The sequence below is a fragment of the Ahaetulla prasina genome, chromosome 4 (assembly GCF_028640845.1).
Source record: "Ahaetulla prasina isolate Xishuangbanna chromosome 4, ASM2864084v1, whole genome shotgun sequence".
In the NCBI taxonomy this organism is placed as follows: domain Eukaryota; kingdom Metazoa; phylum Chordata; class Lepidosauria; order Squamata; family Colubridae; genus Ahaetulla; species Ahaetulla prasina.
Genome location: NC_080542.1, coordinates 39,192,207 through 39,219,142, shown reverse-complemented (window position 1 = coordinate 39,219,142; position 26,936 = coordinate 39,192,207). Strand labels below are relative to the sequence as shown.

At 40.4% G+C, this 26,936-nt stretch overlaps 1 protein-coding gene across 1 annotated transcript; it reads right to left on the bottom strand.

Annotated features, from left to right (window-relative positions):
• SOCS7 (suppressor of cytokine signaling 7) lies at positions 1 to 26,359 on the bottom strand. The gene is made up of 10 exons (XM_058181984.1): positions 25,123 to 26,359; positions 21,082 to 21,146; positions 16,451 to 16,555; positions 13,660 to 13,764; positions 13,354 to 13,484; positions 12,639 to 12,807; positions 12,268 to 12,396; positions 7,789 to 7,924; positions 6,898 to 7,054; positions 1 to 5,988 (listed from the first exon to the last, which is right to left on the bottom strand). Exons 1-9 carry the CDS (start codon positions 26,214 to 26,216, stop codon positions 6,934 to 6,936), a joined length of 2,055 nt encoding a protein of 684 aa, XP_058037967.1. The 5' UTR covers positions 26,217 to 26,359; the 3' UTR covers positions 1 to 5,988; positions 6,898 to 6,933.
• Positions 26,360 to 26,936: the final 577 nt, after the last annotated feature.

The following is a 26,936-nucleotide window of genomic DNA, read 5'->3' as shown; positions in this document are numbered from 1 at the left end:
ATAATTTAAGTGTTTTATTTCAAAATCCACTCCCCACCAACCCTGTGAAACAGACACCCATAGGCCAAAAGGAACAAAAAAGAAAATCAACCCACAATAGAATGAGATACAAACAGGGCAAAATTCCATCCCATGGTTGACAAAATTTACCCCAAAAGGAGGGGGGAAATTGAGGCAAAATAATTCAATACATCCATTTTCCAGACAGGACTCTGCAGCAATGCTTCCAAATAAGGAACAAAAATGTGCCTATTGATACAATATATACAGACAAGATCAATCGGAACCCAGTCCACAAAACAGCCTTCGCCTTTCTTAAAACATGTCTTAGAACACACCAAAGTGCATTTATTTTTATAAAGCATCTTTTTTTTTCTTTTCCCCAGACCCAAGTTTTTAAAATTGTCTTGCAAGTCTGGATTCCATTTATGTTATGCAATTCTGAAAATAAATTACAGCAATATTTTAATAAATTAAACACATGCATACAAAAAGGCAAATTGGATCAAAACAGAATCAGAAAACATCTTACAATGCAGTGAAATTGTACTTTGTGAAATGAACTTTGTTGGGAGTTATAAGCAAGATTTAGAGTCACACTGAACTTGAATGCATATACCACCAGCTTTTTGTATGTTGTTGCTGAGGCATACAAATTAAGTTTTGTGTTTTAAATCAGTTCACTGATTGGCAGTTTTATGAGCACTTTTATTTTAGGTCATAGAAAAGCTGTAAGGATTGGTCCCTGTAATTGACAGTACTACATGACATGCTTTTGTAACAGTGTCATACAACCTTATTAACTATAATGTACTCTAATATCCATAGAGCCCAGAGACGATTTGTAAAATGTTTATTCTCTCCAAATAGAACAAATGACATAGAACTTACATTAGTGAATCTGCAACATCTCTACTCCATTTATTTATTAGATCAGTCCTCTCTAATCTGGTGCCTCCTAGGAGATTACTATCATCCCCAAATGGAATAATTTGAAATGGAATGAACTCCTCAAGCTGATCTAATCAGGAAGGCTGATTTAGGTCCTGAATCACTTCCAAATGGAATTAGTTAATCAATAGTTACCAGCCAAGAGGACTGATAGACCTGGGTCTTTGTATATTCCAATCATTATATAAGTATTTAATAAACTGTAACACCTGTTTATATAAACAGGTGAATAACAATGGAGTACATTCATTGCAGATGCGAAGCTAAATAAAGCAGTATCAATTTGAAGTCTGCAAAAAAAAAACAACATTTCAAATATCTTGTAATCTAACTCCCACAAGTAAGCCCTTATTTCACTTCAGTAAGGAGAGAAAATTATTTCATTGGCCAGAAACATAATACGGAGCGCAGTTGGGAGCTGGACTATCATCTATGGTTAAATCTACCACAAATTTATAAACAGGGATCACCCCTAACACTAAGCCATAATATGGATTCTTTCCATTTCAGCTTAGCATCTTGAGGGGGGAAAGCCAATAATATTTGTCAACCCTGGTTTATGGCTTGATATAATGCATGAATAGAGCCAATTATGGCTTGCTCATCGAAGTATATAGTTAAATGAAACATGACTTAGTGCAACGTATGAACCAGTGTACTGTTCAGCAGGTCATTCACCATTCTTTCACCTTCCCATTCAGGAAACAAAACAGAAAGAGATCCAACAAGGCTATTTTAAAGGGACAAAAATAAAGAAGCACTTTTGAAGAACAGAAATATTTCAAGCTCGGTATTTATCTATGTTTGCATTGTGCATCCTTATTCATACAAAAGACTGCATCTCTCACCCAGGGCAAACAGGGTCACAATTTATTTTCTCTCTGCATGATGCAGAAATCCTTCTTAAAAACTCCTTTGGTAATGTAAAATTTAAAGAATGAAGGCAACTTGAATTAATTTATTTTTAATCACTTTTCAGGGAAGGGATATTATTTGTGCCATGATTTGAAAAAGAAGATAAAAAGGAAAGGTAGGGAAAGGAAAGGAAATAATCTGTTGAGAAAGCCTTAGGTCCCACTTGAAAATAATATATTTAAGAAAAAATATCCATAAAACTAGGTATGATTTCAAATGTTACCAATTCATTCTTGGTTAGTAGTCCCTCCATCTTTTGTATGACCATTGTACTGATGTAGTATCAGGTGTTACATCAGAAAATGCCCAAGCAAAGGTTCAAAGGCAGAAAACCCAAAAGACTACAGTGCAGGATTTAATTCTCTTGGTGTTAACATTCATCCAGTCATTCACACCTTTCAAACAGAATGAAATTCAAATAGCTTCCATAGGGTAGGTATTTAAAAAAAGAGACAAAGATTTTTTTTTTCCACAGAAAAACATTACACCAGACCTAACATGGATGTAACAATGGCCAAAGAAGGCCAAAATGGCCCTCTAGGAGTTATTTACACATGATTGGCCTTTGCTACTCAGTAGTCAGTAACACAATCTCAGAGAAGTTCAGTTCAACAAAATGGCAGATAGTCAGCAACAGAAAGTGAGCGCCCATCACAGGAATGTGGTTTGTGCGTGTCTGAACCAGATTTTAAAAAATATTTCCCCACCATCAAAGCAAGTGCAGACTTTAGGACTTTGGGATTTGATCTTGGCTCTTACCTGAACCAAACATGAGGAAAAAGAAATCTCAAAGTCCACCCACCACACATCAGTATCTATGTCATTTTAAGCAAGAGAGAAACTATGTTTACAATTAAGTTTTAACTATGGGAATAGCTCATCTGTTATCCGAGGAGCCAGAAAGTTTTATGTGGGTAGCAGCAACATCTTGACTCTCTTTTGCTTGTTTTCCCACAACTAAAATCCAGCATCTTTAAACACTCCCTTGCAGTCATATATTCTAAGGCATGAGAATTCACAGAAATTTTCAGTATATTGTTACATTTGCAGTATATCATTTCATTTGAAACTGTTCACCCAGGAAGAGGCTTTTGGGAGGATGAGTCTTCCTGGTTTAAGACTCAATACTACCTGGAATTTTTTTAACTTCAAGTAACAAGTCTTTTCAAGTATGCTTTTCTTTGATGCTAATTGGATACAGTCTCGAAACCAGTACAGGTAGTCCTTGACTTACGATCACAATTGAGCCCAAAATTTATTTTGATAAGTGAGACAATTTGTTAAATGAGTTTCGCTTCATTTTATGACCTTTTTTGCCACTGTTGTTAAGGAATCACTGCAGTTAATAAGTTAGCAATACGGACGTTAAGTTAATCTGGCTTCCCCATTGACTCTGTTTGAAAAAAAGGTTGCGAAAAGTAAATCAGGTGTACTTGGGATATGGCAACCATCATAAACGTGAGTCAATTGCCAATCATCTGAATTTTGAACACACGATCATGAGGATGCTGCAAAGGTCGTAAGTGTGGAAAAAGGTCATAAGTCATTTTTTTCAGTGCCATTGTAACTTTGAATGGTCACTAAACGAACTGTTATAAATCAAGGACTACCTGTATACCAATCTCATTGCACATACGTTGTGCACTCACAATAAAGATTTGAAATGATTGGATTGTATAGTCATTTGTTCCAAAATGGAGGCGGAAGGAACAAGAGGAATACATTTTCTCCCAGTGTAGCAGAAGGATCTTCAAGAATGCCACTTGTTCTATTACTATAAGATATATCCAAAAACTTCACAGGTTCAACTGTAGCTTTGGGAGCCTATTGTGAGGCAATGAATATTCAGGAAAGCACTCCAATGGATCACGGCCTCTTCAATCGACTTATTTCATAAACTTAAAAATTGGGCAATAAGCTTCTTTGGGTATAAGATGCAGCTTAGTGGATGTCAGTCAGTAAACTTAAGCAACAATTAAGAAAAGGTTCAGACAAAATCAGAAAAAGAAGAATGGAAGGGATAAGGGGAAGAAGTGCTCCACAAATAATCATCAGAAACAAATTCTGGAATCTGTCTTGAAGCACAAATGTTGCAATAGGAGGAAGAGAGATGTAGCTTCCTCTAAAATCTGTCTAACAGATACAATCATGTTTTTTTACAAGACTTGGTTCTAAATAACAGCTTATTAGTCATCTACTTTAAACTTCCTGCGTATAAAGAAAGATTCTAAAGATTTGATGGCTACAAAACTCCATCATCTGCCCTAAGCAAGATGCAAAACTTCAAATTTCAGGGAACAGAGGCTGAATCCAAGACAAATTAGTTCAAGAATAGGAAACAAGCTTTTCAACCTAACAATAAATAAATCATAATAAATTATTAAGTTACCACAGCTTTCAAAAATGTCAGCAAGAAATTTACACCAAGTACCTTAAACTACATATGCAAGAGACTTATCACATATAAAGAGGCCAAGGTGGTGCAGTGGTTAGAGTGCAGTACTGCAGGCTACTTCAGCTGACTGCTAGCTGCAGTTCGGCAGTTCAAATCTCACTGGCTCAAGGTTGATTCGGCCTTCCATCCTTCCGAGGTGGGTAAAATGAGGACCCAGATTGCTGGGGGCAATATGCTGACTCTGTAAACTGCTTAGAGTGGGCTGTAAAAGCATTATGAAGCGGTATATACCGGTAAGTCTAAGTGCTATTGCTATTGCTAAAGCGGGCAATATATTTTGTGGATGGTGCAAATACTTCTCAATAATGGAGAAACGGTTTGAATTTTGCTGGGGCAAATCTTGCTCTTCAAAATGAACTTTGGAACCTGCACACAATTCTTTCTTACAAAAAGTGATTTTTTGGGGGGTTTTGAGAAAAAGTGAGGATCATGAATTTCTATTCTTGACTTTTTCATCCCAACCTCCAAGTAAGACGTAGGACTAAAGTGCTTCAAAATGTACTGCCTCACATTAAGAAGATCCCAGAGGCCTTCCTTTTCATTTGATAAGCCATAACTTGTTTACTGGCTCATCTAAGCCTAAGTGCTCTTGCTAACTTGGCTTTCCATTCTTGAGAAGGGCAATAGATTGAAGCCCCATGTTAAGACCGGGACTGACTTCAGCTAATCATTTCTGTGTAAAGGGAATATACCAATGTTTTTACAACAGCTACAGCAGTGTTGATGAATTCCAGTGTTAAGGATGGTGGAAAGAAAGGCAAAATAAAATAAAAGGGAGAGATCTGCCCATTTTCAATGGATGATGGCCCCTGCAGTGGAAACCATTCACATTGCTACCCGTGTCCCATTTGCATTCAAACAGAAGGCAAAAGCAATTTCCCCCCAATCTGGCTAATTTTCCATTGCTTAATCAAACTTTTTTTCTGGTATCTTCCCATCCCCCTGCCCCCCATTCCCCCCGCCAAATGCTATCCAGCTTTTTTTTAAGTGAGCAAGAAGTTGTATTTCAGCTCACTCTTCTTTGCCTCCCTTTCCCACCTGCCCAAATTCTGGGCTCCCAGCATTCCAAAGGTGGAATGGAATTGGGAGAATATGTGAAATCCAACTTAGTGCAGGACCCACAATGCAATCCCATGACACACAGGCGTCCAGCTTCAGCTGACATACCTCCAGTAAAGAAAAGCTCAACCCTCCCATAGCAACTATTTTATACCGCTTGAACTCAATACATCTTGAGTTCAGACCCTTCTTACAAAAGCAGCATTCTTAAAGACACTGGAACCGGGGAGCAGGTTTTGCTCATAAAATCTTGAGACAGTGGCAATCTGACCCTCCACATCCCCAAATGCCAAAAGGTAAACAAAATGTTAAACTGGCTCACAATTTCCCATGTTGGAAAACATGGAAAGAAAATAAAGCACCCCAAAAATAGAAATTTGACAAGAAAAATAACATTCTTCATCCTTTCAGGAGCCTACAGTCCAGCTTCAGTGGATTCCAACTTCTTTTTGGAACCAGATGGGGTCATGGTGCCCGTTTCTGTGCACAGTTGTGCTTCTGTTCAAGCCCGGGACTCTTTTCCGGAGGCCCAAGACAGCCAGAAAGGAAACACCAGGAGTCTTTTCCAGTGCAACTTCCCCAGCTACAGGATACTGGTGACCCATTTCCTAATTTGGAGATGGGAAATAGAAAGATGGGTGGAAGGTAAAACCTCCCCCCCCATAAATTTAGACATAGTTAAGGACAAAAATGTATCATTTCTTTCTTTTTGCGTATCCAAGATGGAATTATAATGCTAGATGTGGTCTGTACTCATAACAGGTACTTGTGGACTGGTTTTGAATTCTAATATTCACTTTGCTTTAAAATTCAAAATTCACATTCTAGCTCTTATAATTGTAAGCCTTTCAACATATCCAAAGTTACCAAGGGAAGCTTGCATTATACTGATTCAAGAAAAAACTTTTGGTAAGCAGAGGACTAGGCTTCCGTTATGGAAAATGAGCAAATATAGGTTGCCCTCGAACAACAACTATTTGTTTAATGTCTGTTCGAAGTTATAGTAGCACTCCAAAAAATAATTTACCACCAGTCCTCAAACTTAGTTAACAGTTGCTGCATCCATACAGTCACGTGATCCAAATTTAAGTCCTTGGCAAGTAGCATGTATTTACAAGGGCTGAAGCACCCTGGGGTTGTATGATCGCTATTTGCGAACTTCCCAGCTGGCTTCCAACGAACAAAGTTAATGGGAAGCTGGATTCACTTAACAACTGCAGTGATTTGCTTAAGAAAGGTTGTAAAATCAGACATGACTCACTTAAAATCTGCCTTGTTTAGCAAGGGAAATTCTGGTCTCAATTATTAAGTCAGTTGTTAAGTCGAGGACTACCTAGGTATACAACTGTGTTTAACTACACAGCTGACACTAATTTTTTTTTTTTAAATGTAGAGTATATGCAAAGCTTCCAGTACACGGCATGAAAGGACAGTCAAACTAAAACCCTTTAAGATTCAGAGAGAGAGAGAGAGAGAGAGAGAAAACAGGAATCTTCTAATTTACAACACTATATTACCATCATTGACAGCAGCATGACAGACAAGGAGTCTCCCTACGTAGAGGAATCTGCTTCTTGTTTCTGTTTGGAAAACAGCTGTGCCTCCTTCAGTGAGAGATACACTTCCTCTTGAGGGTCATAGTAGTAGAACTTGCGAATGTATGCGATCAGAGGCCTGGTCAGGGAAGGGGAAGGAGATTCCAGTAAATTTTGGAGGTCCAAGAAAACAGAATGGACATTTCCAATAAATAGGCAAATGAATCTCTTTTTCCTCTTTTAATTAGGGGCTCCAGAAAAATTGAGTTTGCAACATTCCCAATGTCTACAGATCTTCATCTAACAAAAGTTTGTGCAGGGATGTTTTGAGTGTATACAAATGGCCAAGATCAACTGCATTCTACATTTTAACATGAGCGTTTGCGAAATTATGACAAAGGAGATTTTAAAGGAAATAAACTTTTTTTTTAAAAAAAGATACCTGATAGTGCTTGCAACATATACAGATGCTTGCAACATATACAGAAGCCAGACCTCTTTAATTCCTGGTCTCCTTTCCTCGAGAAACTTATCGTCTCTCTTTCTCCTACTTAACTGCTGTCATAATCTTTCTGAAGGTGCTTCAACCCTAGTGTGAAATTTCTAACAATGTTTCATAGTGAAACAACTTCCGAACAGCAAGGTCAAAACAGTCTGTTCCAACACCTGAACAGGATTTTTGAAGACTTCTGTTCTATGTATACACCACCCTAGAACCTCTCCATTCATACAAAGAAACACTATTGTATTTTTTTTTTATGTGGTGCCAAACTGACTGGCACTACTAATTTTACCATGAGTTGGACAAAGCAACAAATCCTATTGGTTACCCAACGGGATCTGAAAGGAGCACAAAGCAAAAGGGAGACCTACTTGGGAAGTGGAAGCTCTGCAATGTGATCGATGCGGACCAGTTGCCTTATCCGGAACCGACAGAGATGCTGTAGCGACTTGACATTGCTGAATCTAGAGACTGGATAAAGAAGTTGGACAGGAGTTGGAGGGAGACCTGGAAATTAAAAAAAAATAGGCAGGACATCAGGTTAGAAGAAAATATAACAGCAACAATTGAGAAATATGATTTTCCAGGATAAGGGAAAACAGCTGCTCTCTAAATTGATCACTGTACTGCCCTCTGGTGGAGACCTGACTCCATACAGTCTTATGTACTATACTTATTGAGGGCTAGAATAAAGAAGGCCAGAAGTAAAAGGCCCGATGATTCCACTACTATAACAAGGCAAAGGTGCTTCTCCCACTGAGAAAAAGTCCATTATGCTGTATGGATGGGAGAGAGAAGTAAGATTAAAATATGAGTTACTATAATTAGGACTTGAATTTATTCAATTTGTATGCCCTCCCACCTTAAAAAGTGACTCTTAGCATTGAGAGTTTCCTGTAGCAGCAGCAGCATTATCGTTATTATTGATTTAATCTTCAATTCAATTCACAGTCTGGGACTGATAAAAACTTAACAGTTCAAGTCCTAACCAAGGATCTAAGAGCTGTTAAGATAACATCTAAGTATATATCTAAGTATACCTACAAGGAACTTGCGAATACACAGTAACAACAAACCTTGGTTTACACCTAAACTTAAGCAGCTACGGCATTCCAAAGAGGAAGCCTACAGAAAAGGTGATAAAATGCTGTACAATCAGGCCAGAAATGCACTAACAAGGGAGATAAGAGCAGCAAAAAGAAGCTACTCTGAAAAGCTAAAGAATCAGTTTTCAGCAAATGAACCAGCAAACATGTGGAAAACTCTTAAAAATATCACCGGCTATGGCAAATCTCCTTCCCAGGCTGAAGGTAATCAACAACTGGCAGATGACCTGAATGAGTTTTACTGCAGGTTTGAAAGGAAACTACAGCCACCTATCTCCACAACCCCCATCTCAGACACACCAACAACAGCCAAGCCTCCTACAACTGACCCCATTTCATTGGGTTCACAACCCCTAGTGATCACAGAAAAGGAAGTGCAGGACCTATTTCACAGACAAAAGCCAGGAAAAGCTCCAGGCCCAGACAAGATAACTCCTTCTTGCTTAAAAGTCTGTGCTGACCAATTGGCCCCCATCTTCACCCATATTTTCAATAAATCACTAGAGATGTGTTATGTTCCTTCTTGCTTCAAACGCTCTACCATCATCCCAGTGCCAAAGAAGCCCACCATCAAGGAACTGAATGACTACAGACCAGTTGCTTTAACATCTGTAGTCATGAAAACCTTTGAAAGGCTAGTGCTTTCCTACCTGAAAACCATCACGGATCCGCTGTTAGACCCCTTGCAATTTGCATACCGAGCAAATAGATCAACAGATGATGCTGTTAATATGGCTCTGCACTACATCCTACAACATCTTGAGTCTCCAAAGACCTATGCAAGGGTCCTTTTTGTAGACTTTAGTTCAGCATTCAATACCATCATTCCAGACATTCTTCTAACTAAGCTAAACCAGCTACAGGTACCGGAACAGACTTGTAAGTGGATCACAAGCTTCCTAACAAACAGGAAGCAGCAGGTGAAGCTAAGCAAGATCACATCAAATACCTGTACAATTAGCACAGGGGGCCCCAAGGCTGTGTGCTCTCCCACTTCTCTTCTCTCTGTATACCAATGACTGCATCTCCAATGATCCATCTGTTAAGCTACTGAAGTTCGCAGATGACACAACAGTGATTGGTCTCATTCGAGACAATGACGAATCCGACGAACGACTAGCCTTGTGGTGCAACCAAAACAATCTGGAACTGAACACACTCAAAACCGTAGAAATGGTGGTAGACTTTAGGAGAAACCCTTCCATACTTCCACCTCTCACAATACTTGACAACACAGTATCAACAGTAGAAACCTTCAAATTTCTGGGTTCTATCATATCGCAAGATCTCAAATGGACAGCTAACATCAAAAACATCATTAAAAAAGGACAACAAAGAATGTTCTTTCTGTGCCAACTCAGTAAGCTCAAACTGCCCAAGGAGCTGCTGATCCAATTCTACAGAGGAATTATTGAGTCTGTCATTTGCACCTCTATAACTGTCTGGTTCGGTTCTGCAACCCAACAAGAAAAACACAGACTTCAGAGGATAATTAGAACTGCAGAAAAAATAATTGCTACCAACCTGCCTTCCACTGAGGACCTGTATACTGCACGAATCAAGAGGGCCGTGAAAATATTTGCAGATCCCTCGCATCCCGAACATAAACTGTTTCAACTCCTACCCTCAAAACGACGCTATAGAGCACTGCACACCAGAACAACTAGACACAAGAACAGTTTTTCCCCGAAGGCCATCACTCTGCTAAACAAATAATTCCATCAACACTGTCAGACTATTTACTGAATCTGCACTACTATTAATCGTTTCATAGTTCCCATCACCAATCTCTTTCCACTTATGACTGTATGACTATAACTTGTTGATGGCAATCCTTATGATTTATATTGATATATTGACCATCAATTGTGTTGTAAATGTTGTACCTTGATGAACGTATCTTTTCTTTTATGTACACTGAGAGCATATGCATCAAGACAAATTCCTTGTGTGTCCAATCACATTTGGCCAATAAAATTCTATTCTATTCTATTCTATAGGCAGTTCCGAGTAAGGTTGTTTTTTTGTTGTTTTTTTGCAAAGGCAGAATATTCAGGTCTAATAAGTTCAAAATTTCCATGTAATTAGGCAACCCTTTGGGTATTGCTCCAACAGCTCCTATTACTACTGATATTATTTCTTCTTCCACAATTGCTCAACTTCAATTTACAGATCGCGGTATTTTATTGGTTTTTCTAGTTGTTTCTCTTCAATACATGCATCACCTGATATTGCAATATCAATGAAACAAGACTTTTTTCTTTTTCACAATAGTGATGTCAGATGTTTTGTGGGCCAGATGTCTATCTGTTTGGATTTGAAAGTCCCACAACATCTTGACCTGTTCTTTTTCAAGAGCTTTGTCAATTTGGTGTTCCCAGTAATTTTTGCTGTATTCGAATCCAAACTTCTGGCAAAGCTTCCAATATATGATTTTGAAAAGTTGATCATGACATTGTAGATAATCAATTTGTGAGATTTTGCTACAGCCACTGATAAATAAGGTAATCCACTATTTCATCTTTCTCATTGTGTAAGTGGCATTTGCTGTTGCTACTGTCATGTTGTTATTATTATTATTATTAGCATTATGGTTTTTAAATATAGGTAGTCCTTCACTTATAACCACAATTGAGCCCAGAATGTATCTTGCTAAGTGAGAAATTTGTCTCATTTTATGATCTTTCTTGCCACATTTGTTAAGTGAACACTGCAGTTGTTAAATTAGTAACAAGGTTGTTGTGCATTTGTCTTTCCCATTGATTTTGCTTGTCAGAAGGTTGCAAAAAATGGTCATATGACCTCAGGACACTGCAACCATCACAAATATGAACCAGTTGCATCTGAATGCAAATCACGTGATCATGGGGATGCTGCAACAGTCATGTGTGAAAAAAGTCACTTTTTCAGTGCCATTGCAACTTCCAACAATCACTAAATGAACTGTTTTAAGTTGAGAACTTAAATGTATAAAATGGGATCCAGTGAATTTGACTTTTGCTCTTTTCCCCTTGCACATTCAAGTTCTTTACAATTGTGAAACTTGCTTACTTGGTGCACCTTTCTCTAAATGAATAATCTGAGCTGTCTATGATGCCAATTTTTATAGATGAATTGGAAGAACAACTTTTGAGTCAATGAATCACATAAAATTTCTGTGTCAAAAGGTGTAGATTAATTCACTGTTATTTGGAGGAATTTCCATTCAAGTGCAATGTAGCCAATTGCCAAGGAGAATGAAAGCTGTAAGCCAACAATTGAAGGGCCAAAAGTGCTTCATCCTTGACTTATATTTCAGCCTTTGAAGCAAATGAAGAAGAATTACTGTACAATTCCACATTCCCAAATTATTTTAACCAGCAGACCAATTGAAAATGTCCAATGGAAATGCATGTATGAGAATGATAGAATAGCTTCAGGAATAGGATAAAACAGATCTCCAAGCACTCTGAAGCACTTTTACTTTACAATTCTATTCCATCTACTTAATTGTTACCTGGAATAATTTCTTCTGGAAATCAGAGCATTCTGACCAATTCTGTTGGATATTTCAGAATAATTTTACTGTTAGCGGGGTATGTTTTTTCCAACAAAAGCTAAAAATAATTGCTGGTCATTCTAGATCTTGATTAATAAATGCCACAAAAGAATATCTAAGAGCTGCCTGAGTCAGGGCCAATACACACAAAGTCACACACAAAGTCACACACATGCACCCACCCACCCACCCACACACACACTTACCTGGCACTCTTGATCGCAGGAAATAAAGGAATTTTCCATTTTTGGAATGCATGATAGCACGTTTAATGAACTCCACCACAGACTGGCAACGGTCCTCGAACTTCGGATGGCACCAAAGACTAAAGGTTCCTGAGCCAAAAAGAAAGGTGCATTAAGGAACAAGGTAGTATATGGGTGGAAGTGCATGGTTTATGGAGACTGCACAAGCTTACTTAAATAAAAGATAACTACCAGACCCAATATTGGCCTTGAGAGATCCAGGTTTGGGAAAATCACATTCCGCAACTATTCATTTAATAAGCCTAAGCAAATCCTTCCCTTTCAAAATAAGTAGGAAGCCACCCTAATTTGGTGCCCAGTGCTCCACTCACCTCTGTAATGCTCCATTCTAGTGTGATGGGTAATACCCTGTGATCGAAAGCTGAGGCTCAGAATGTAACGAGGATCAGAACTGTCACGAACCAGGAACGATCCATCCGGCTTCCCTTTTAACTTCATCTCGGCATCTTCCCAGTTCATAGGGCCCCAGTACCATCCACACTGATTTAAGAAAATATGCATTCAATAATTTATCTGAGAATCTGATTCCGACATTGGAGCAATTTTTTTGAAAGAATCAACTCCAGATGCTCAGAATGTTAAACTATAGCCTAATTATCCAATCTGATACCTGTTGTTGACTTGCCAGAATTTCAAGCCAGCATGGCAACTGGTAATCCTTTACATCCTTCCAGATGACAAAAAACTAACAATCATCTTTGACATTTTGAAACACAGCATTCTATTTTTCAGAACAGATTTTTATAATGAAGCAAGATTCATTGACCTAACATTGCCTGATGTGAATATGCAATTTTTTTGTACTAAACAAAATAAAAATAAAATAAACAGCAAAACCACAGGGCAATGTGTAGTTTATCCATTCAAACCAGTTTTTATTTTGCATACCAGTAGGGCATATCCTGCAAATCCATTCAGTTGTCAGTCCTCTTGGCTTTACCTCTTTGTGTTCAAAGAGATCAAGCATCATCAGGGGGAAAAAGCAGTTTAAGCACTTTTAATTGAATAAATAAATAAAAGCCTTACTTTTTCCAACTCTCGTAAGCTAGCTGCAAAACTGCTTGAATCAGGCCGATAAAGGGGGCATTGAAGGTGCTGTGCAGATTGACTGTGTACTGCTTCGGATGCTCTGATGGGCAGTATCCGGGGAAATGCCTCTGGAAAAGGAAAGAAAATGTATTTAGTTTGACATTTCATGGAATTATTTTATGTGTTCTGTTCTGTGGATGCTGTCTTGAGTCCCCAAATTCAGCAAATCAGTTTAAAAGCCCAGCAACTGGCAACATTTACCATGGAAATTCAGGAAAAATTGAAGAGCAAAGCTAAACTGACCAGAGGCATGTGGTGGAGGTGGTGGAGGCAGAGGAAAAGACTGGAGCGATGAAGACCCCATCGGATTCACTAAGACAGATGCAGGCAGTGTCCCACTGATATCGTCTAGGAAACAGAAGGAACAAAAAGGTTAAGCGGTCCAGAAGATACACAAAGCAACAGACCAAAAGGCAGCTTATAAAAGGCTCTTTCTCTGAGCACCTGAACATCCATTTTTGCTGGCTTCAACATCAAAACAACTATACACATAGACAGTCCTATGGAAGTAATTCATACCTAGTTGCCGACTATCACGTTAAATGCCACCATTCAAAAAGAAATATTGTCACTGCTGCTTCTACTTACATCTATCAACATATGCACGATAAAAAATTATTCTGAATATTAGATTATGTATTGTATTTGTATTTGTATTTGTACTGTACTATATTATTAAATAATATTATTAATTATTATTATTATTATTATAAAATTATTATTATATAATATAAATTATTGTATATTATATAATATTATATATTATATGAAATGTATGATATAATAAATATATTATTTGATTATATATATTATAATATTTAATAAACAGGACACACACCCAGCCAATCAGAGCACAAAAAAACCCCCATCCAATCAGAGCACAGCCAAGCTCCCACCCAATCAGTTCAAACCCCCACTAGCAGTTAAAAAGGAAGAAACAGCTGCAATCACACATTGCTCCCAGAAGCACGAAGCTGTAAACACCTAGCCTGAAGATGACGAATGAGACTTCGTCGAAACGTCGCCAAGACACTTCCAATTTTACGCGGGAGAAAACCCGAATAACCAAAGACCTACATATAATATTTTATAATATACATATTATATTATTAATATATTACATTACATTACCTACCTTAAATGTTTTTTTAAAAAATGAGTAATTCCAGTTCTACTGCTTCTATAACTCTGGGCAAACCAAATTTTATTGATGCCTCTAGTTATAAAAGTTTGTCTATTCCAATATAAGTAAATAATGTTCCCTGGGTGGCTTCAAATGCTCAGAAATGAAGGTTGTTAAAGGCAGAAGCACAAGCTTACAAATAATTCACTTTACATAACTTTATCGCAGAATTAACCACCATAAGACATAAATGAGCAGATCTTCTTACTGTTCACATTGGATTAAAAAAAAAGACAAAGAAAATGTTAGACGGAATCTGAGGAACCAAAGGGAGAACTGAGCCAAACGTTCAGAAAGGAAAGTAAAAGAGTCCTTCGTGCCATATTTCCCATGGCTAGCAGAAACAGAATTATGGAAAATATGCGAATTCACATGATTTATGGAGCTGAGGAATTTAGTTCTGAATGTGGATTTGAGACTAGGAAAAAAGAAAACAGAATGGTTACACAACTGAGAACATATAGAAGTTACTGCTTTGAAATAATTTCTGTTTTTTAAAAAAGGAGATGGTATAAAGAATTCCAAGGAAATCCTCTTAATGGTAGTCCTTATTCGGTGACTGCCTCATATAGCCACCATATAAGTTATGACAGTAATTAAAAAGTAACTTTACAACTTCCATTTACAACCTTCTCAAGTTTGTAAAGCAAAAGAAAGCTGAAGTAAAATCATAAACACGGTGGCAGTTTAGTGACTGGGACTAAGCCATCATTTATTTTATTTTATTTTTATTTTATTTTATTTTATTCAATTTTTATACCGCCCTTCTCCCGAAGGACTCAGGGCGGTGTACAGCCATGTAAAAGTCACAATATAAACATTAAAAGAAATTAAAACAAGCATATTATAAGGTGGCCGAATTTAAAACATTTAAAACATTAAAATATAAATAAACCCACTAAAATTTTAAGCCAGTCCCGCTTGAATAAATAGGTGCGTTTTCAGCTCACGGCGAAAGGTCCGAAGATCAGGCACTTGACGTAACCCAGGGGGAAGCTCGTTCCAGAGCGTAGGAGCTCCCACAGAGAAGGCCCTACCTCTGGGGGCCGCCAGCCGACATTGTTTGGCGGACGGCACCCTGAGAAGGCCCTCTCTGTGAGAGCGTACGGGTCGGTGGGAGGCAAAAGGTAACAGCAGGCGGTCCCGTAAGTACCCGGGTCCTAAGCCATGGAGCGCTTTAAAGGTGGTGACCAGAATCTTAAAGCGCACCCGGAAAACCACAGGAAGCCAGTGCAGACTGCGCAGGATTGGTGTTACATGGGAGCAACGAGTTGCTCCCACTATTACCCGCGCAGCTGCATTCTGGACTAACTGCAGCCTCCGGGTGCACTTCAAGGGCAGCCCCATGTAGAGAGCATTGCAATAATCCAAGCGGGAAGTGACGAGGGCATGAGTGACCGTGCATAAGGCATCCCGGTCAAGGAAGGGGCGCAACTGGCGCACCAAGCGTACTTGGTGGAAGGCCCTCTTGGAGACGGCCGCCAAATGATCGTCAAACGACAGCCGCCCATCCAAGAGGACACCCAGGTTGCGCACCCTCTCCGTCGGGGCCAATAACTGCTTCACAGCCAGCTGCGGCTGCAGCTGACTGAACCGGGGTGCCGGCATCCACAGCCACTCCATCTTGGAGGGATTGAGCTTGAGTCTGTTTCTCCCCATCCAGACCCGTACGGCTTCCAGACACCGGGACAGCACTTCGACCGCTTCGTTGGGGTGGTCGCTAAACTAAGACTACCTGTATTTAGAAGTATTATTTCAAGGCTGAAGAAGACGGCCATTGTCTTCTTCGGCTGAAAGAAGCTAGTGGAAATACAGTTTGGAAAGAAAGCAGATGAAGAAGCAAGTAGTTACCCAGAAGGCTGAGGCTTCGCCGTGGAGGAGGTGGTGGTGTTGGAGGATGTGGGGAAGTCAGGCCACGCTGAGAGATGTCAACATCTACCAGAGATACTGTCTCACCTGGAGAGAGAGAAAGAGTGAAAGAAAGAAAAAATGCTTTGGAGCCTAATACAAATGTAACTTCACCTAGCATATTTGAGCATTATTGATATATGCTCTGACCCCAGGCATATATCATGATTGATTCCTAATTAAATTTGTTACAATGTAGACATATGGGCTACTCTTGAAAAGTGTTCCTGGACTGTGCTGAGATGAATAAATTAACAAAGGAGATAAAAGAAAAGGAAGATACGGAATATTATATAGTATGGAATAAATTGTATAATTGGATAGAAATTAGAAATGGTAAATGACGAAAAAGGGGAAAGGGTCACATATACACATACAAAAAAGGGAAGTGCATGAAAGAAAATGACTTGTTATAATGATAGGTATGATGGAATATATACAGAAATAAGGGATAATGGGACAAAAAAGATAAGTATAATTAAAGGAAACGAGAAGGGAAAAAATGTAAATAATAGAGAAATACCGAAACAAAGCTGATGTAAAGAAGGAGTATATGTTTTATGTTAGTGTTTATTATGTCTTGTGTTTTTTTTTTTTGGTTAAAAAATATTATTATTTTTTTTAAAAAGAAAAGTGTTCCAAAACTATCAACAGTTAAATGAGTGGCAAACAGATTTCTTTCTGGAGTATGTATTTCAGATGATAGTGATTTAAGAAGTTGATCATCTTTCACAGACCTGTCTATATCAACCAAATAAATAAATAAAAATATAAAACAAAGCCTTTTTGTGGTAGCACAATGACTATGAAATTCCCTTCCAATGGAAAATAAGTTACTTTGATTTTGGACAGTCACATGTGTCATCTCATTTTTAAGAAATTTAACTGAAAACAGAAGATTTTAACTCAGCTGAACTCTTAAAAGATCGTTATCTTTTAATACTCTTTGTCTCATGAGCTATCTTGTGGGTCATTTTTAGAGCCAAAAGCCATTATATAAGTAGGGTCACTTCCATTGCTTATGAATAATTAAACTTAAGAATTCAGCTGACTTTCAAACTTGCTGAAACAAGTTTTGCTAAAGGAATATCTGGGCCAAATGTTGCACTATGAAATAGTATTCAATCTGTATCTGAAGGCACAGAACAGTGTTGTATTTCATACATGTTTGTGAATATCCACAGCTTGTCTCCAAAACCTTTAAGGAGCAAAGAACACAGTCTTCACGAGTAAATTTTTGTTTACAACCACAAATATCAAAGTCAATCCTCTGTACATCAAACAAAATGCCTTTGTGAGTTGGGCTGGGAAAATACAGGTAATCCTTGACTTACAATAGAACGATAGTCATCATTTGAAGTTACAACAGCACTAAAAATAGTGAGTTATAACCATTTTTCACACTTACAACCAATGCAACATCCCCACGGTCTTGTGATCAAAATTAAGATACTTGGCAACTGATTCACATTTATGATGGTTGCAGTGTCCCAGGATCATGTGATCACCTTTAGTGACTTTCTGACAAGCAAAAGTCAGATTCACTTAACATATGGCGTAAAATGGAGCAAAATTCACTTAATAACTATCTCACTTAGCAACAGAAATGTTGGGCTCAATTGTGATTGTAAATCCAGAACTACCTATATCAGGGGTCTCCAACCTTGGCAATTTTAAGCCTGGAGGACTTCAATTCAAGGTGTTAGTTACCACCTTTAAAGCGCTCCATGGCATAGGACCGGGTTACTTACGGGACCGCCTGCTGCTACCAGCGATCTCCCATCGACCAGTGCGCTCCCATAGGGAGGTTCTCCTTGGGGTGCCGTCGGCCAGTCAATGTCGGCTGGCGACACCCAGGGGGAGGGCCTTCTCTGTGGGGGCACCAACCCTCTGGAACACGCTACCACCAGGTATCCGTCAACTCCCTGATCTTCAGACCTTTCGACGCGAGCTGAAAACATTTCTGTTTCACCGTGCAGGACTGGCCTAGTGGGGTTTTAATAAGGGGTTTTATTGGTTTTAAGTTCTTCAATCAATTCTAAATTTTCCTTTGTATTAATTGATTTTACTTTGATTGTAAACCGCCCTGAGTCCTTTGGGAGAAGGGCAGTATAGAAATCGAAACAATAATAATAATAATAACAACTCCCAAAATACCCCAGCCAGCTGCTGGCTGGGGTATTCTGGGAGTTGAAGTCCTCCAGGCTTAAAGATGCCAAGGTTGGAGACCCTGACCTATATAGTATTCTACCTCACACTGAGTAAAAGATACTCCTGTCATATGGTATAGCAAAGTGTCCAATATTGAAAACAGATTCTGGATTTATGTCTGCGGTCCAAATACTTAGTAGCAGTGGTGGGTTGCTACCGGTAGCAGCGGCGGTGGGAGGCTCCGCCCACCCGCCTGGATGTCATTAAATACGATCTGCGCATGCGTGCGCAAGTGAATCGGTGGCAAAGATAAGTGAAACCCACCCCTACTTAGTAGGTACAAAACTTCAAGCATCCTAACCATAATTCCCCATTCCCAAGTCCTCAGACATATGCAAAAGCTGAAGGAAAGATTCAAGAACAACCATAGCTAAATGGATAACAGACAGAAGGCAGATAGCTTCCAAATTTCAAAGCCAGGTCTCAATATTGCCCAGATATATCAACATCTTGTGAGCTTTCAGCTAAATGCATCAAATTCTTGTGATATTTCAGAATGAGAACAACAAAATCCAGTGAGATTTGATTCATTTTTAAAAAATGTTTCTTGGGAAGATTAATGTGTGCTGTTTATGCAAAACTGTGTGACCAAATCATGTCCTAGGACAGTGGTGGCGAACCTTTTACTCACTGAGTGCTGAACAGGTCCGTGCTTTGTGCACACGCGTGCCATCCGCACTAATGCACGGCTCCTCCCCCATGTGTTGCGTGCACAACTGCACCATCTGTGCATGCACATAGCATCCGTGCCTGCCTCGACCGTGCGCTGTGTGTGCAACCACACCATCTGAGTATGCGCACAGCTTTTGCATGCGTGCCCAACCGTGTGCTGTGCATGCAATCGCACCATCTGCGCATGCGTGCAGCTTTCGTGCTGCTCCCCGATGCACTGCATATGCAATCGCGCCATCTGTGCATGCATGTGGTTTTCACACACGCAATGCACACAGGTGAATACCATCTGCGGATGTGCATGCTGTGCACCAGCACTCTCACACACATGCACTAACGCATATGCATGCACAGGAGAGCTCCAAAGACCAGTTTGGTCCCCTGAATTGCACACATTCGCACTGGAGGCCCAAACACCAGCTGGGGCACGTGCACATGCACAGCTGCAGGTGAGTTGGGCAATAGCTCGCATGCCCAGAAAAATGGTTCTGCATGCCACTTCCGGCACACGTGCCATAGGTTCGCCATCATGGCCCTAGGATCTGGAATTATAGTATGCTCTCTGTTCCAACTATGTCATCTGTTCAAAAGGAAAAGAGACTTTTAAAATCTTCACCTTAAAATTGTTGGAATTTTCTGCAAATTCACTAAGACATGCCCTGCTTGCTTTTATTACTTAGAAATTAGAAATAACATTTCTTTCTCATGTTTCCTTGGCTCTAACTCTATGGCAGATTTGGGATTCTATGGGAAAAGCTAACGTCTTCAAGACACTAGTATATGTATTTTAATCTGAACGGATTCCGTGTAATCTCAGCTGATTTCAGAATTAGGTTTTTGTCTTCAGCTGAAAACAAAGACTTGCTTAATTAGAAATCAGATGTTAATAGAGAGGTTGCTACCAGAGTTTGGCCAACAAGACTCTTCTGGGTTCTAAGGAAAGAGACCTAATCCAATACATAGCAACAGCTACTAATGTTCTTCTATTTTATGATGGACAGTTAGACAATCTCTCATTCAATTTAGTCTGTGAACCTTCTGATCACCAGGATAGGTTTCTTAGGAGAAAGCTTTTCCTATGATATCTGAGGATTAACAAACATGAGGATTAACACATGAATATTACCTGGCTGGGAAAGCTAGTCTATAGAAGACTTTTTTGATTGGGGATGTGAAAATATATAATATATTCATGGTATTTTTTTTTGTTCAAAAATCAGAATCACTCCAAAACTAGGGTTGTTTTTTTTTAAATCAACACCATTACTCATAGTCTAATATAGGAGTCTCCAACCTGTGGGACATGGCCCACTACCAGGCCATGGTCTAATTGCTACCAGGCCGTGTGAGTGGCTGGTGCGCATCCACAGCACCACTTGTGCAAACGTTGCTGAGGGTGCTCGTGGCCTCATTCATGCAAGCCTTTTGTGGGTGCTCATGGTCCCACTTGAGTGAGCCTCGTTGCAGACATTTGTGGCCCAATTCATACGCCATGAACATCACAGGCGTGCACGCACACACATGCGCTTGGCCCTCCCATAAAATCATCCCTTCCCCCCCCCCCGCTCGCAAAAAAAGTTGGGGAACTCTGGTCTAATAGCAATATATTATGTATGCAAAATTGAGTAAAACTATAGGGTTTCCTTCAATGATAGTGGAAAAGAAAGAGAAGAATCAGGTTCAACACTTACCTGTGAAGAGGGGACCAAAAGCAACTGGAGAAAAGGCACTTTGTGTTCGCATCAGTCTTTGTTTTCTACAAAAATACAGACAAAAGAGTCTATAAATAAAGATATGATTGCATTTACCTCTCCTCTTATCTGTATCCACAATAAGATCTGATTCAACTATACCATAAATTCTTCGCTTTATTTCCCCTTGGTCTATAAAAAGAATGAAGGAGGTTAGCTCTGAAGGAATCAATTATTTGGACATCAGGCTGCCCATTTATTATTTCAATTTATGTTCCATTTTTCTATTATCACCAAAGAGGAAAAAAAAAAAAAAGTGAAAAACCTATAGAACAACTTTTTTTAAAAAAAAACACCAACTCTATAATGCAGAGAGAGAGGAAGGGTGGATTGAGCATATGTACTGAAAAGCGGCTTTTTTTTTCTCTGTATAGTCTACAGTATTTTTAAGCTCCCTCAAATGTCAAAAAAGCCCAGGTTAAATCACAAATGAATAACACCGCACTGCTGAATTTCAAGAGAAAAAGGATGGGAGCTATGCTTCAACATCTTATCTATTAAAAATATAAACTTTTTAAGATAATTAAACCTAAGGCCAAATAATATTGCCCACTCTTCACATGTCATCTGAGATACAGCACCTCAACTAGAAAGGACAGAACAAATGCATTTTCCTAATATATACATCCAGTTCATTCCCCTAGAAAACAGATTTTGGTAAGATGGAGACATGTCTTTTACCTTAGTAATTTTGATTACTAAGGAATGCTCCATGAGGGAATCTTCTTCACCAATACAATATCGACCAATACAGTATCTCAGACAATATCTTCTTCACCAATACAATATCTACCAATTCAGTATCTCAGACAACACATTTTAAGAATTAATTCATTTTTAGGCTTGCCAGACTAAGTTATACTAAGCTACGAACTAACCCAAGCACTAAACAATTATAGTAAAAAAAAAAAAACAAGATAAACTTAGCAGGTTGTACAAACACTAAATATTTTTGCTAGACTTTTATATGACCTGTACACACAGCCAAAAAGTGTCGTGGGTGAACAGACCCATGGGTTTAGCTAATCTGGAAGTCCAATTTCAGAGAGAAGCATGGCTTTATTAATAGATGATTTCATTAAAAAATTATTTATTTAGCCAGTGCTTAAACTTTTATTAACACTAAGCCTTCTGAGTCAAAACTGCTAGCCCAAGATATTTCGCTATCTAAGAAAAAAGAGGAAATGACATCCATGTCAAAAAGGCAAAACACCCAAGGTCAATTTGCCTCTGCTAATCATATTATACACATACACAGGGAGGGAGAGACAGAGAGATAGATCAGAAAAAGGAAATAGAAGAAAAAGAGATAAGGCTGTAACAGATTCATTTAATAGCTGCTTTACTTCCTAACTTCTATGTCCAGAAAGGAGAATGGAGGCCTAATTCAGATCCAGATAACACCCCAGAATGAAATGAGTAAACTATCTTTGAGCCACAACCCAGGCAATGTGCTAGATGTAGTAATCAGATAGTTTAGCATGTCCATAAATGTGGTCATTGACTAAGGGAACTGAAACACAAGTGAGGACAATTAAGAAAATAGCCTTTTTTGCAGCATTAATTTACCAGGATTTTTTTTTTGTCCTAACCATGTTATGGTAGATTTATGTGTCTTAGATTATACCAGGGCCAGTCCCTGTTTCAATTCTTGAAACCAAGAATTGAAAAAGATCTTGGGTCACAGGAATGGCAGTATGGTCCCTTCAAAGTCAGTTTATTACCTCAGCAACCCTTTGGTCATTTTCCTCAATATGGGGAAAGGGTTCTTTTAAGAGGTTCTGGCTTATCATTCTTGTCACCTCCAAACCAGGGGTGGGTTCTACTTACCTTTACAACCAGTTTGCATCGTGCCCCTGTGCCCGCTCTGCTCGCACACTCTGCTGCACAGATCACTTTTCATGATGTTTGGATCAGTGGGCGGAGCCTCCCGCCAGTTTTACTACCGGTCCTACAGAACCAGTCCGAACCGGGGGCAACCCACCACTGCTCCAAACACAGGCAATGCTGACTGGAGTAGAAGGGAGCTACCCAAGTCCGCTGTTCCCCAATCCCTTCTGCCATAATTGGAAATAATTCTTCAAGAAGGACTCAGCTATAGGTTTCTTGACCACTACAGCAGTACTGGTCAGGTGCCTGATCAGAAATTCCTGAGATCTTCTGCATGTAAAATATATTTAATAGTGAATTATAAGGGACCAGCCTGAATGTGCATTAACCAGCCACAATAACCAAATTCTTGCACTTGAACATTAGTTTATGAATCTGGTGGGCCAAAGTATTTAGCATTAATGTGGGAGATGCAGGTTGAACCCTATTTCAAATCAGCATGATTACAAATCAGATCAAATCAGGGCTAAACAAAACAAAAATATTTTATGTAAACACACTGCAGTCTCTGCCAGCCTGGCTCCCTCCAAAAATACAGAACTGTAAGTGCCAATCTGTAAAGTAGACAGATTAAACTAACCAATACTATGTCACCAGGCAAAGTCAATCTATGAAAAAAATCCATCTGAAATCCTGTAGAAATAGTAATCTTAATCTATTGACATTTCAGAGCTGTGGAAGGCACCAGACATAGACATAATGAGCAAAACACTTTTTCTGAATGAATGCTTTTTTTTTTAAAAAAAAAAAAGCAAGCTCAGAAACACAAATCCTTCCAAAAATTACTAAAAATTGTCACAGTAAGGTCCTTCTATTAAAGAAGCCAACTTCAGACACTTTAGAGATATCTGCAGAAGGTAACAAATAACAAAAAAATGCATGTTATAAACCACCTGACTTATGTATACATCCCCAATGTAAGGGCTGATTTGAACTGTGATGACATATGTTTCACCATCTTTTTTATCACCCTGATTTGTATCATACACATACTGCAATTTGCAAGAAAAAGTCCTCTAGTCTACAGTTTTACTGCACTCACAATCCCACAGGCAGAGGTGGTAAAACATCTGGTTCCTATTTCTTTTATATTAAGTCCCTCAAGGACAACATCTATATACAGTTGGGAAAAGTGGCTCTGACCATTTTCTAAGGATTAAGGAACATGCAACCAAAGTACCAGTTTGGTGTAAAGGTTAAGGCATGAGGCTAGAAACAAGAAAAGTTCTAGTCCTGCCTTAGGCACAGAGCCAGCTGGGTGACTTTGGGCCAACCACTTTCTCTCAGCTCAACCAAGGAGGCAATGGCAAATTACTTGCCAAGAAAACTGTAAGGACTTGTCCAGGCAAGTCTCCAAGAATTGAACAGGATTAAACAGAAAACTTCATCAAGAATGAAATTGGTGTTCAGATGCAGAGTCGTAACTATCCATTTTTCTATTTAATTTAATGTAAGGCAGTAAGCTTTATAAGGTTTTACTATTTTTTTTTACAACTGGACAACTAAATTGTAAAAGCTATTTACACTGATTAATAGCAATACTCCAAAATCCCAAGTAAATCCTCTAATGCACTATGGGCAATCTGAATCTTTTTAACTTGAGATACCAAAGACTGAATATGAGACAAGGCAAAGTATGTCTACCAATGAGAAGTGATGGTAGAATATGGTCAGTGAATTCCTTCCAACAGGCTTGAGAATACATCACAAATACCAATTGGATCCTTTCAATTTCAAACTCTGGATAAAATGGTGTAAAAAATACAGAAGCCTTGAAATACTTTCCCTTCAAGATCTGCACTACTGAGGACTTGCCATGCTAGCTGGGGCTACAGACCAAAAGATCTGAAGGTGCAGCCTCAAAGTTCAAAGACTGAGTTGAATTTTTTTTTAAAAAAGGCATCAAACACTTCTCCAAGTATTTGACAATTCCACAACTGAGGCACAAGGCAAGCGGGATGGAGATGCTTGCAAGGCAGCAGTTTCCGTATTCACTTTGCCCACCCCTAATACCAGATTGATGCAGCGGAACACCAGCCTGCTCAACTCTCCTTCCTTTATCCGTATTCCAATGGTCCAGCACTTCCTCACCTGCTCGAGTCCTGCTCCCGGTAGCCAGGTTGAGACACATCGGGGAGGCTTCCTGCCGTGCCCGAGGGGGCTGGGGCAGCAGTGGCATGTAGAAGTTCCCTCTCCCCGATCCGGCGTGCTCCAGCGGCTGCCCCGGCGTTGCAGGATGCTCCACTGCAGCTCTTGGTGCGGAAAAGGCGGCTGAGGCGAACCTTCAAGGAACCTTTCCTGGAGGGGGCCGAAGAGCTGGGACGGGGGGTAGCAACTGCGGGTGCCGGGCCTGCCGAAGGAGGAGGAGGAGCACCAGCGAACTCCGGGACGGCTGCAGCGGGCAACTGAACGAGGCTGCTCTCCGTACTGGAGGGCTCGGCCTGCCCTGCAGCCGTCTCTTCCTCATCCTCCTCGTCAGGGCCCAGAGCTTCCAGCACCAGCAGGGCGTCGCTGGTCTCTTCCCCCGGGGGCAACAAGGACAGAGTGGGCGGCGGGGCCATCGCCGGCTGAGGCAAGAGGCTCATGCAGGAGCAATCGCCGGAAGGCTTGCCCAGCCCTCCTAGCACCGTCGGAGGTGCTTGATGGAGCCCCAAAGCCGCCAGCTGTAACTCCAGGCCGGCTCCCGGAGGGAAAATGAAGCCACCCGGCGTTCCGCTCCAGCATCGTCCCCCTCCCGGCTCGCCCTTCGGAGCATCCAGGAGAGCACACCGATGCCTAGCGCACAGGAGCTCCGACGGGGGTGGCTGAGGCAGTGGCAGTGGCGGCGGCGGCGGAGGCAGACAGCCGGCTGGGGACCCTGCCGAGGGCTCTCCGGTTTCTCCAGGGCGGAAGACCAGAAGCTGCGAGCCCCGCAACCCGCCCGCCCTTCCACGATCCCGAGTTGCAATAGCGGCAGTCTCTCCAACAGCTCTGCTCAGCCCCAAGCCGGCTGCGGCTGACTCTGGTCCGCCGTACCCCAGCAAGCGGCTCAGCACCCGATAAGAGGCCGCCGCTGCTGCAACCGTTTCGCCGCCGTTGTCACCTCCTCTCCCACTGCCTCCTCCGGGCTCGGCGGCTGCTGCTGCTGCGGCCGCTCCTCCTCCTCCGGCCCGTTGCATCGCGCTAAAGGAGGCGGTGCATTGCATGGAGCAAAAGACTAGGCGTCTTCAGCCAGCAACCTGGACTGGGAGGCCGACTGGTCCAGATCGGCTATCCAGAGCTCAAAGCTTTCCCTTCCACCTTGCTTGCTTAGGGGCCCGCCCGAGCAGGGGGTGTGCACGCCCTCCGACTTCCCTTTCCGCTGATGCGCCGATGATGCGAGCTCCAAGGCGTCCAACCCTCTCTGCACTGCACAGCCTTTCCCCCTAGCCCGTCTCCTTCCCAGCTGTTCTTTTTCAGCGAAAGGGGCTCAGCCACGCCCCCTATCGCTTTCACACAGCATCTGGGTAGAATCTTCCTGCTCAGCTTCCACCTGCCGTTCTTTTTTAACAAGTCTATCCCAAACTTCGGATGCTTACACATGGTTGGCCTTTCAGAAGGCAATGGGTTATCATGTTTTCGATTTTTTCCCCCTTACTTAAAAGTTGCTTTAAGAAACGGACCGGAGGGTTTATGTGGCAGAATGCGCAGAAAATATAACGTTTGGCTGGAATACTCTTTTTGCAAAGTACATTGAAGCAAGGACTTAAAAGCTCTTCCACAGCTGAGGAGCTGTGCTGTCCTTTGCTGGTTTGTGATTTAATGTGTGGTGTGAACATGTTCTTGAAATAAAGGACATGTTTAGAACATCTTTTTAAGGGCCAGAGGTCTTGAATATCTGATCAATGTAATAAAGATTGAAAGAAATATCAGCTCTCCTGATAGGA

Coding starts and splice junctions, on each gene's coding strand:
- SOCS7 (XM_058181984.1), bottom strand. CDS start 26,216: ATGCAATGCACCGCCTCCTTTAGCGCGATGCAACGGGCCGGAGGAGGA. Junction 16,556..21,081: donor TTTTGGTCCCCTCTTCACAG/GTAAGTGTTGAA, acceptor CTCTCTCTCCAG/GTGAGACAGTATCTCTGGTA. Junction 12,808..13,353: donor GCTTACGAGAGTTGGAAAAA/GTAAGGCTTTTA, acceptor TTCTTAAATCAG/TGTGGATGGTACTGGGGCCC.